Source organism: Canis lupus, chromosome 21 (assembly GCF_011100685.1).
Source record: "Canis lupus familiaris isolate Mischka breed German Shepherd chromosome 21, alternate assembly UU_Cfam_GSD_1.0, whole genome shotgun sequence".
Classification (NCBI taxonomy): Eukaryota; Metazoa; Chordata; class Mammalia; order Carnivora; family Canidae; genus Canis; species Canis lupus.
The window spans coordinates 26,455,857-26,468,163 of record NC_049242.1 but is presented as its reverse complement, the minus strand read 5'-3'; the positions used below and the strand labels follow the sequence as shown (position 1 = coordinate 26,468,163).

The window sequence follows — 12,307 nt, the reverse complement described above, 5'->3', positions numbered from 1 at the left end:
CTCGCTCCTTCTCCCGAAGACCGCCCTCACGTTCGGTTTCAAAAGACCAGTTGCCCAATGAGTCGCAGGGCGGGCCTAGAGTGGCGGGGGCGTCTGCCAATGCGCAGGCAGCGAGGGCGGAGCGCCCGGGGCGAGCCTGTGACGGTAGGCGGCGTGTGACGCAGTCGGGCCCTCTGCGCGCTGCGCCCGAAGCGGCGGTCGGTGGCGGCGGTGGTATCGGCGGCGACGGTTTCGTGGCGGCCGCGCGCTGCTCCCCGAGCGGCGGGTGGCGGACGGGCCTAGGCCTTCACTCCTGACACTTCCCTTCCCCCACCGCACCGCGGTAAGTGGAGAGCCCGGGCGGTGGCGGCCCCGGACCGACAGGCTCCTCCTCCCCTCTGGGCGGGCGGGTGCGCGGGGCGTCCCAGGCCCTCCGCGCCGAAGTCTCGCGCCCGGGCGCGCACCTTCTGCCCCGAGGGAGGGGGCGGGGCCCGCGACCCCGCGGCCCCGCGGCCCCGCGGCCCCGCGGCCCCGAGGCCCCGAGGCCCGGCTCTGCGGGCGCTGGGAGGGGACCGAGGTCCGGGGAGCCAGGGCCCCGGGGTCTCCCGTGGCAGCCTGCGCTCGGGGAGCGTCCATGTATCTGGTGGTACTCATTCATTTGCCTGGCGGTGATTAGGTGGGCGGGCCCTTTGCGGGGGCCGCGTCTTAGGACCCTGAATAGGATCTCCCCAGCGCTTGCTTGGTTGACGGTCGTTCGGGACGGGCTTTAATTTGCCTTGACGTCTCCACGGGGGAGATGTGCAGCCCGGCGTTTCGGATGGGTGGGTCGGGAGTTTGTTAAGCTTTTTAACACAAGATCTGAGAATTAAGATCGATCTAGTGGAGTAAAAGGTTATTTTCTGCCCTCCCACGTGTTTCGTGTAAAGCTAGAGGAGGAGAAAGGTGGGATTTCTGGATTACTGTAGCTTTGGGGAACCTTAGAAATTAAGCCAATCCCCCTATCGTACATCACGTGCGAGTTTTATAGGTGGAGGAACTGAGGTCCAAAGAAGGGACAGGATTAGGATTAGCCTGTACCAGATCCGCCTCAGTCTAGAAATTTTTCTACTGTATCACTCTCCCTGGGTGTTCCATCCTCCTATTATTGAAGGTTCAATTTGGAACCTTTGGGGGGAGGGGGGTGGGGGCTTCGGTATTTAGAAGCAGCCTTCAACAGCGTTTCTGCGTGGTTACCAGTTCTGTTCGTGTTAAGGCAGAAACTTCATCTGCGGGACCCTAACCTAAACCATGAGAATTAAAAAGTTGGGTAAGGAATGTCGGTGATGTAAATGTATTGGAAACAAATGGATAAGACTCCCATGTCTGGCTAATTTCCTATTCCAAATCTGAAATTATTTGTGTCAGCTGCTGGGGACTCAGGAGACAGAATCCACTTAGTGACTCATAAGAGTTTTGGAATAGAAAGCAGAAAATACAGACAAGACTTAGATAGGCAGCGGTAATTTTGTAGTTCTTGTACCTTGGAATTTATGGCTCCTTCCTGACAGAATTCAAAGTATTGTAGTGGGAAAAGGTGAGGAAATGAAACCTCTCTTTGGAAGCAGAAACTAACTGGAAGAAAAGAGCAGTGATCATCCCCTGTGACGACAGTCTTAGAAATTCAGCTTGTTAACTGGGAGACAGATGATCTATTCACTTGATGGAAGAAGTTAGGAGATTTAAAAAACAAAACCAGAACTGGGACAATTTGCAGGTACTGGGAAATACTTTGACAGAAAAAAAAAAATTTTTTTTTTTGACTCTTCATTAAGATTTGAGGAAATTGAGTTAAAAGTTGCCACTTTGGTCTGTTCACACTGGTCATATCACATGTTCTTGTTTAGATGACAAAGCAAAAACTGAAAACTAGTGTGTAAGAGCAGAAGAGAACGGTAGTCTAAACACAGAAATGTGAAGAGTATATTTTCTGTGACATTTTCTCAGTTCAAGCATCACCCTCTTCTGGGAAGCCTTTCCTGGCATTCTGTCTCCAGCAAGCTTCCATAACACTTATTTGATACTTCTATTTATAGCACACATCATTTTGTATTTTAGCTGTTTATCTTATTAGACTGTGGTAAAATATTTTTATCTTTTTAAAAAAATTATTTATTTATTTTAGAGAGGTGGAAAGAGAGAGAGAGGGAGAGGGAGAATCCAAGCAGACTCCCTGCTGGTGTGGAGCCTGACTTGGGGCTCAAGCTCACAAACCTGAAATAATGACCTGAGCGAAATCAAGAGTTAGATGCTTAACTAAGTCACCCAGGCACCCATTTCTTCTCTTTGTATTCAGATTGCTTGCCACCTAATAGGCGTTCAGTGTTTACTTGAAGGGATAAATAGGGAGCAGGGAGCAGCTAAACCTAAAAATTGTCTATTAAAAGACTGATTATATGTGTGTTCCTGAAATATGGGGCCTAGATAAGAGGACTTACACCGTTCATATGTTTCGTGGTACTTTGGTACCTGACTTTATTCATGTCTCTACTAGTTCCTAGATAGTTGAAATCAAGCTTTTAGGGAACCAAATTAACAGCTCGGAAGAAATTGAGTATATTATTTTATTGTGATATTTTTATTGTAGTAATTAACCTAGGAAGTAAGGGTTACTACTAATGTTTAATTTCCAACAGAGTGCACATCTGTGATTATGCAGTTTGTTGAAAGGTTAGGGGCGGTCTAAGACATTTTTGGAGATTTAACAATATAGATATTAGAGTTAAGGTACCTAAACATTGTTTCTTAAGAATTTGGTGCGTTTCTTTTGGTTAGGAATTGAACCTAAGTATTTGGCATAGCATGTCTCTACAGAAGATTTTTCAGCCTCTGCACTGTTATCATTTTGGGGCAGGTAATTCCTTTTGTCTCAAAGCTATGTTTTGTATTGTAGGGTGTTTAGCAGCATTCCCCACCTTTACCCATTAAATATCCATAACACCTCCTCCCGGAGTTGTAATAATTTGGAAGGTCTCCAAACATTGTCAGATGTCCACCAGGAGGCAGAATTGCCCTGATTGAGAGATGACTGCTTTTGAGAAAACATTGCCTACCAATCTTTCATTAAATCATACCTTTATCTTGCCTGGTGTATGCTTGTCAAGTCAGCTAATAAATTGTGTCTTGTTAAAGTGTCCTTGAAAAACCCTTAAATTGTAAAAATCTGATATCAGGAAGCTGAAAAGCTGAGAGTCGCTTTCTTTATTTCTGGTAGCCTCCCTTTCTCTGTGATAGAAATCAAGGTTTTGTTTGAAAGGGGATAGGCCATTGGGAAAATCAAGCAATATCTATTTCTCTTTTCGTGGAAGAGGGCAAAAAGAGCTTGTAGTTGAATTGATGTAGTTAAATGTGGTGCTGTGAGATTCCATTATCTTTCCATTTCACTGAGACAGTTGATGTCATATGAATATGCATTGATCGGAAGTCTTGTCCCATTGTACTGTCACTGAGAATTGTCATATTGAAGAGTTTGTACTTAATATAAACTGTAATTCAGTTTGTACATAATTGGAATTTTGTAGTAGAGAAATAAAAATTATTAAGATATAGCTCTAATTAGCTAAGTCTAATACTAAGCCTGTGGGTTATAGGGTAAATTGGAAGATGTGAAACGAGTCCAGCAGATGAATTAGAGGGAGGCTATAGCAACAGTCTAGTATAGCAGTTCTCAACATTTGAAGTTTTGGGATTGCTTTATACTTTTAAAAATTATTGAAGATTCCAGACAGCTTTTGTTTTTTTTTGTTTTGTTTTGTTTTTATTTTTTTCTTTAAAAAAAATTTTTTTTTTTTTTATTTATGATAATCACACACAGAGAGAGAGGCAGAGACATAGGCAGAGGGAGAAGCAGGCTCCATGCACCAGGAGCCCGACGTGGGATTTGATCCCGGGTCTCCAGGATCACGCCCTGGGCCAAAGGCAGGCGCTAAACCGCTGCGCCACCCAGGGATCCCAACAGCTTTTGTTAAATGGGTTATATCTACTCATATTTACTATACTAGAGATTAAAGTTTTAAAGATTCATTGACTTAAAAAAATAAACTCATTTGTTAATGTAACAATTTTATGAAAAATTACTAAAAAAATTTTAGTGACAAGGCTGGTGGTGTTCTACTTGTTTGTAAATCTCTCTGATGTCTGGCTTATGAGAAGACCACTGGATTTGCAGATCTTTTGCATTCAGACAGGTGGTAAGTTGTTTTGGTTGAAGTATGTGAAGAAAATCCAGTTTCATACAGATGAGTAGATGGAAAAGAGGAATGTTTCAGCAACTTTTTCAAATAATTATAGATATTACCCTTGGACACTATAAATTATTCTAAAGATTTGTTGCAATATGGAATCTGAAGCCATATTATTGATTTTAGTACACCATTATATTAAAATTCATTGGTTTGTCTTGCACTTTTTTTTTTTTTAAGATTTTATTTATTAATGAGAGACAGAGAGAGGGCAGAGACACAGGCAGAGAGAGAAGCAGGCTCCATGCAGGGAGCCCCATGTGGAACTCAATCCCGCGACTCCAGGATCACACCCTGAGCTGAAGGCAGGAACTCAACTGCTGAGCCACCCAGGCATCCCTGTCTTGCACTTTGTTTTTTTTTTTTTTTTTCCTGTCTTGCACTTTGAATGGATATTTACTCATGCATGATTTTATGATATCATACATTGGTTATTTAGAAATTATTAGTTCACTGGGTTATGTAGTTCTTTGAAATGTTGACAAATTATACAGTTAACATTTCCACCCGTCTTAAGATTTGGGAAGTTGACAAGCTCGTAGTAGCAGACACAATTCTAATTTTCAAATCTGAATAAACTATAGTTTGTCATTTATCCTCTAAAGTAAAAATGTTCCATGAAAAAAATCAGCTGGTTCAGCTTTCTACTAGGGTAATCACAAGGTGTTTTTCTTTGAGATAGCCCTTGTATTTCCATATACAGAAGTGCTTTTGAGTATTTCCCATTTCATTTCAAAGAATAATCACAGAATATTTTTAAAAAATGTGTACTGAAATGTCAGGAATACAGTCGGTAATTTTTACTGCTTCATCAAAGACATTCAAGTGAAGGTATATTTTTGCGTATGCTGTGTGTGGCAGTGAAGAATTCAGTGACTGTTTTACAGTTTCGGTCATTGTCCTGATTCATACTCCGGCTCCAGCAGTTTTATACACAATTGCTTTTGCACTCCAGTGCTGAGGTTAGTACAGCTTTAATAAAAAAAGGTAAATAATGTCTTAGTATTATTATGAAAATAGTTTTGACTTCATGGACACCCTGGAAGAGGTCTCAAGGACTTTTAGGGGCCTTCAGGCCTCGCTTTCAGAATCTCTGATCTAGAAAGGACAATGATTTTTCACATTAGTTTGTACAGCTCTAAGCTTTGAAAGCGTTCAGCTAGTAGTTTTCTACTACACCTGTTCCTCTTTACTTCAGCCAGAGCAGCTTCTGCTTATGTCTGTTTTATGTATTTGGTTCCATGACTAAAAATATTTGAAAACCACTAATCAAGGGAAGAAAGAATTGGCTGAATTAGGACTCTTTGTTCAGGAAAGAAACAATTCATCCTTCATGAATGCATGTTGTACTCATCACTTCAAACCTTAGTTGCTTCCACGTGCTCATTTAACATAGAGACTTCTGGTATCTAGACATCTTACCTTTCTTGGTGGTTTAAGCTTCTTAAGAAATAGGTAAATGGATTTGTAGATTAAAGGTGACCTGTTGGGAATGAGACAAGGGGAGTGAGAAACGCGGAAGAAGATGAATGATCAGAGTGACCTCAGTGTGTGTGTGGAGGGGTGTGTGTTTTTGTTTACAGTGGTATTTTATTTTTGTATTAAATGGTCAGTAGAAGACATTGAAGTATCAGGAAATAATCTTATGTATGGTGTTCTAGCTATATTTTGTGCAGTCAAGGCCTAGAGTGAGGGGAAATTAATTTACATTTTTCTAACTAAAAATATTGTAAAAATATTTGTTGAAAAGCTAAACAAAAACCTGCTTTTGGATGTAGAAATTACTTTAAAAAATTAAAAATCTTGAAAAAAAAAAACCAACCCACTTTTGAGGAGCTCTAGTTTGAGGCATTTTTGTCCTTCATTGTAGGTGGGATAATCCCTATTGTTCAATTGTAAATGTAGAGGTCTAAGAAGTTGAATATGTGACTAGTACAGCTACACAGTAGCAAATGGCAGAGTTTTTAAAATTCATTTTTAACTTTTTGAGTTAATTTTAGATTTACAGAGAATTGGAAGTGGTGGAGAGTTTTAAATACAGATTTGTCTTACTGGGAAATCTGATGTACTCCTTCCACTAGTTCTGTCAAATGAAGGTTATGTTAAGGGGATGAAAATGTTACTCAGCATCGTGAGGAAAGAAGCTCTATTAGATAATAAAGATTGTTTTTTAGTATATGTGCTGCTGAAGCAAGCACAATATAGATTGTTTTTAATTAATTTACACCCTAATGGAAGAAATTGAGCAAAATCCAGATGCTTTTTACTAGAGTAGTAAGTAAACAGCTCATACACTCAAGTGGCAGGTATGACAACATATTGCATAACTAAAAGCAGCTGGGAGGCATTAGTTTACGTAATTGGGTTTGCAAAGGGGGAGGGGAAGAGGGTGTGTTTTTATACTGATAAGAGTCTGAAGGGTCTGATCTGGGACAGTCTTTGTGAAATAGGTGAGGCTTGAACAGCAGTTTTTATTTTTTATTTTTATTTTTTTTTATTTTTAAGTAATCTCTGCACCCAGTGTGAGAGGTTCGAACTCACAACCCCGAGATCAAGAATCACACGCTCTACCCACTGAGTCAGGCACCTTAGCAATGTTTATTTATTATTATTTTTTTTAAGATTTTATTTTTTGATGTAATCGGTATACCCACCTTGGGGCTTGAATACAACCCCAAAATCCAAGAGTCACACACTCCACTGACTAAGCCAGCCAGGTGTACCTGAACAGCAATTTTTAGAAAGAAAAACTGGACATAGTTTTTAGAGAGAAAAATGAATGTTTTAACAAAGGGAATTGCTTGATCTGGGATTGATCATAGGAAGGATATAGTAAAATGAGGATAGCAGGTGATTTTGCTGGGCTGTGATATTAGATCATTAAGACTAAGCTAACTTCTCAGAATTCTACCTAACTCTCCTATCCCTCCTCTCTTGGTCAAGGCAAAACTCAATAGTCATTTTTTCCATTCAGTTTAACTATGGGTGATAATTCCTGCCTATTCTAGTATTTTGTGAAAATTAGACAAGAGGATATATAAAAAAGTACTTTGTAAACTGGGAAGTACTAGTTCATTCATCTAACAATTATTTATTGTTTTTGCTCTTTACTGAGTTTGATACAAAGGAACTCAGTGAAGTGGAAAGGAAAAATTGCTTCCCAGTTGTGTAACTTTCTGTTGTCAGAGAGCAGCAGCTTGCTTAGTCATTCAGATAGCACTTAAAATTGGCAATTGCTGGGTTGTTACCATGTTTCAGGGTCTGTCCACCACTTTGCTGGAAGAAAACTGGGTTTTGTCATTGTTCCCAGAGTTCACAAAGCTCACAAAAGTTGTATGTTATATCAGTTTATTAAGCTTCATATGGGGCAGTGGGGTAATACTGGACAATGGTGTCTTATTAAGGCTACTTCTTTCTTGTATCTGACAGTCTGTTTTTTGTCTTTTGTGTGTGTGTGTGTTTTTTTTTTTTTTTTTTTTTTTTAAGATTTTATCTATCTAGGGGTGCCTCTGTGGCTCAGTCAGTTGGGAGTCTGCCTTCAGCAGAGGTCATGATCGTAGGTTCTTTGGATCGAGCCCTGCTTGGCAAGGGGCCTGCTTCTCCATCTCCCTCTGCCTACCACTCTCCCTGCTTGTACTCTTTCTTTCTCTCAGATAAATAAAACCCTTTAAAAAAAAAAAAAAAAAGATTTTCTCTTCATTTCAGAGAGCAAAAGTCTGTGTAAGGTCGGGAGGGGCAGAGGGAGACAGAGAAGCAGACTCCCTGCTGAGCAGAAAGCTGGATGGCTCAATCCCAGGACCCTGAGGTTACTACTTGAGCCACAAGTGGCCCTTCTTGTTTCTGACAATCTGAATTATTAATTAGAAGATTGAGCACAGGGGCATCTGGGTAGCTCAGTCAGTTATAAGGCCTGACTTGATTTGGTCTCAGCTCAGGTCTTGATCTCAGGGTCATGAGTTCAAGCCCTGTTGGGCTCCACTCTGGATGTGGAGCCCACTTAAAAAAAAGATCAGCACAAAGAATGAAGTACATTTTTTAAGGGCATTGTCTTTTTGTATAGGACTATTTCATTTTAATTTTTCTTTCTAAAAATGTCATCAAAAAATTGTGATGAGTAAAGTACATTCATCCATAAAGAAAGTGGTTAATCTTTCCAGGAAAGTTCATCTAGGCCACATAAATTGTCCATAAAGAGCAAGCAATTATCTTTCTGATGACTAGAACTGTCGTGTTTGCCAGAGAAGTGTCTCTTTCCCCTGATAGTGCTGGATTAATATGCCAAATTTTGGTTTTATAGCTTCCTTATTTATAGTGAATGCAAAGTCATTTTTCCCATTAGTTGGCAGTGTTCTTTCTCTAGGAGCTCTAGGTGCTGTACACATAGCTAATAATCAAAAGTAGCTTTATGATCATGCCTCAATTTCACCATTTGTAAAATAAGGACTAAAAATACCTGCCTCTTTGGATTCTTGGGAGGTTTATATGAGATAATTTGTAAAATGTACTTAGGCATTGCCTGGGACACAGTGAAAGTTAAAATGTTAGCTAGTATTTCAATTTGGGCAAGGTTAATATGTTTGAAAGGATAAAGACTTGAATGTGTGCAATCCCTTTAAATTTTTTTTTATTGCCTTTAAACTTGAATGGATTTAGAAGTTCCACACATAGCAATCTCTAGGATTACTTCTCCCCCCATTTTTTTAAGAGAAAGGGAGAGCACAGCTGTGAGTGGGGGAAGGGCAGAGGCAAAGGAAGAGAGAGAATCTTAAGCTCTATGCAAGCAGGCTCCATGCTCAGCATGGAGCCAACTCAGAGCCCAGTCTCACAACCCCAAGATCGTGACCTGAGCCGAAATCAAGAATCACACGCTCTACCAAACTGAGCTAGCCAGGTGCCCATACTTTTTTTTTTTTTCCCAATGGAAAAATAGAGTTAATACAGATACCTGCATTCTCTAGATCTTTTGTTGCTGCTGTTAATAGAAGAAATAAACATGATAGAAAAGTTTGGGTCCTCTAAATTCTTTGCCCCATGTTTCATTTACCTTCATTTCTCCAGAGGCAAGCACTTTCATATATTTTTCTAGTCTCCCTCTTTACTCTATGTATATACATATCCATAAATAACAGTGTATTGTCTTTTCTATTTGACATAATCTGCCAAGTGTATCTTTTTGCAATTTGCTTTTTTTTTTTTTTTTTTTTTCATTTTCATTCTTTTGCTTGAAATAACTCTCAAGGGTAACTTTGTCCAAATGTTCTGGTGGTGTCCTCATCTTGATACCATATCCTGGGTATATATGTAGCAGAGTGCTCTGGTTTGCTTGTTTAGCTAGATAATTTAAAGTTAGTGACACCTACCTATGAACTGATAAGTACATTTATGAATGCTTACCATATGAGGGGAGCTGGGCTTTGGTGTTAAAATATTAAGGCCAGATAGGATAGGTATACAAATGCCATTTTTACCTGTGCACTGTATTTATCTGGTGCTCATTTCTTTTTTTTTTTTTTTTTTAAGGTTTTATTTATTTATGAGAGACAGAGAGAGGCGCAGAGACACAGGCAGAGGGAGAAGCAGGCTCCATGTAGGGAGCCCGATGTGGGACTCGATCTCGGGTCTTCAGGATCACGCCTTGGGCTGAAGGCGGCGCTAAACTGCTGAGCCACCGGGGCTGCCCTAAAAGCCCAATTTGTACACTTTGTGACACCTGTTAAATTGGCAAGGCAGGAAACTTCAGATCTTATTACTAAGAGAAATGGCGATTACATGAAATAGAGCCTCTGGTTCCAAGAAAAGCCTTTCTAAATACAAAAGTTTACACCCCATCCATTTCTAGAATGGGGTCTGAAAGGATTGTGTTTTGAAAAATTTGCTGAACTACTGGTTTCAGTGAGCTTTGTTTAATTGGAATTCTTAAATTCTTGGATGTTGGGAGAAAGAACTGTGTGTTGGAATTTTTTTTCCTAAAGGAGTATAGGGGACAGAATGTTGATTTTTGTAAAACCATTAGGTATTTAGGGACATCTTCATATTTTCCAAAGTTCCACAAAAAGTTTTGTTTATTAGAATAACTAAGTATTAAAGGGACACCAGGACATTGTGGGGAGCACCTCTCAGTGTTGTATTTAATTCTATTATATGAATGTGAATGAGGTATGATTTTACTAGAAGAAAAAACTTCCATCATGTGTATATAATAGAAAAATCATCCTACCTGTCACAAAGTCCAGATAAGCATGATTGGCTATTTTCTGAGACTTTAGGTTAAAAATACGTAGTTTACTCAGTATTTTCTTGTCTCCTGGCTGATAAGTGGTAGTGGATATCATAAGTTTAAGGAAAATGTATCAGAGGGACAGTGTTTACTTTTGTTTTTTTTTAAAGATTTTTATTTATCCATTCATGAAAGACACATACACACAGAGGGGCACAGAGACACAGGCAGAGGGAGAAGCAGGCTCCATCCAGGGATCCTGACATGGGACTCGATCCCAGGTCTCCAGGATCATGCCCTGGGCTGAAGGCGGAGCGAAACCCCTGAGTCACCGGGGCTGTCCCAGTGTTTACTTTTGAATAGACTATACCTTTAACTTGTTTTTTATACAGATCTGGGAGAGGGAAGCCAAACTTCTCTTTTGTACTTGTTGGAACACTTTGGTCCAACTCATTAAGTGCATAGTTTGGATACTGGAACGGAATCATTCATATGAGGTGGGGGATTTTCACCAAAAATTTTCTTTAATGTTCCCAAAGATAGATAAGTAGGGGACAGAAAGATGCTCTTAAGTAGTCTCAGAGAGTGTCAGGGCACCAGCATCTCTGGGATTTGGAGATGGGACGCATAATTTAAAGAACATTTTTTTTTAAAGATGTTATGTATTTATTTGAGAGAGAGAGAGAGAGCCCAGCCTGCATGAATGAGAGAGGGAGGAGGAGGGAGCAGGAGAAGGGGAGAGGGAGAAGCAGACTCCCACTGAGCAGGGAGCCCCATGCAGGGCTCAGGCTCAGACCCAGGACCCTGGACCCTGATACCATGACCTGAGCTGAAGGCAGACACTTAACCAAGCCACCCAGGCACCACAAAGAACATTTAATATTACAGCATTTTATATTCCAAAAAAAAAAAAAAAAAGAGGGCAAAAAAACTTTACAGTGCAAACTACAGAAAATAAAGCCTGATGAAAATTTTAACTTCTCAGGTGGTTGTGATAGGAGAGTATCATGGTAATTTTTAATGGTTATTGTGCATAACTTCCTAGATTGGCATAGTGGACCAGAAATCTTCATTAAAAGAAAGTTCATTAAAAGGGAACTTTTTATTTATTTATTTATTTATTTATTTATTTATTTATGATTTTATTTATTTATTCATAGAGACGCAGAGAGAGAGAGGCAGAGACAGAAGCAGGCACCATGCAGAGAGCCTGACATGGGACTCATCCAGGGTCTCCAGGATTGCGCCCTGGGCTACAGGTGGTGCTAAACCACTGCGCCACCTGGGCTGCCCAAAAGGGAACTTTAAAAGAAAAAAGGTCAAAAAACATTGTTTTTAAAGGGAAGATTGTTGATGGGATCTGAAGTTTAACTTCACATTATTGTACTAATAATTCAGCCCAATTTTATTTTATTTTTTTTTTTAAGATATTTAAGAGAGTGTGCACACAAGCAGAGGGAGAGGCATTAGAAGAGGGGGAAGCAGGAGGGAGCCCAATGAATGCAGGGCTGGATCTCAGGACCATGACATGAGCCAAAGGCCAATGCTTAACCCTTAGCTCAATTTTAGAAAATCTTCTATCATACAGAGTTTTAGGATATTAAATGTGAACATTATGCTATAGTTTGGATAAATTTGTAAAGTACATTTTTTTTAAAGAATTATGTTGTATTCTGTGGTCTTTAAAAGGTGATAATTTTTTCTTTCAGCTTTCTGAAGCAAAGACTCATTTTGAAGATGTTTAATAAGTCATTTGGAACACCCTTTGGGGGTGGCACTGGTGGCTTTGGCACAACTTCAACATTTGGACAGAGTAAGTTTTACAAAGAACCAA

At 40.0% G+C, this 12,307-nt stretch overlaps 1 protein-coding gene across 4 annotated transcripts in view; it reads left to right on the top strand.

The window, feature by feature from the left end:
• The first annotated feature begins 163 nt into the window (after positions 1 to 163).
• NUP98 (nucleoporin 98 and 96 precursor) overlaps positions 164 to 12,307 on the top strand; it is a 118,341-nt gene continuing 106,197 nt past the window's right edge. For 3 of the 4 annotated variants that reach the window (XM_038568780.1, XM_038568779.1, XM_038568777.1), the window contains exons 1-2: positions 164 to 322; positions 12,183 to 12,286. In XM_038568780.1, the coding sequence (XP_038424708.1) occupies positions 12,211 to 12,286 (76 nt within the window). In that variant the 5' untranslated portion in view covers positions 164 to 322; positions 12,183 to 12,210. Of the gene's footprint in view, positions 323 to 1,266; positions 1,286 to 12,182; positions 12,287 to 12,307 lie in introns of those variants that run through there. The other variant, XM_038568778.1, reaches the window with a different exon arrangement.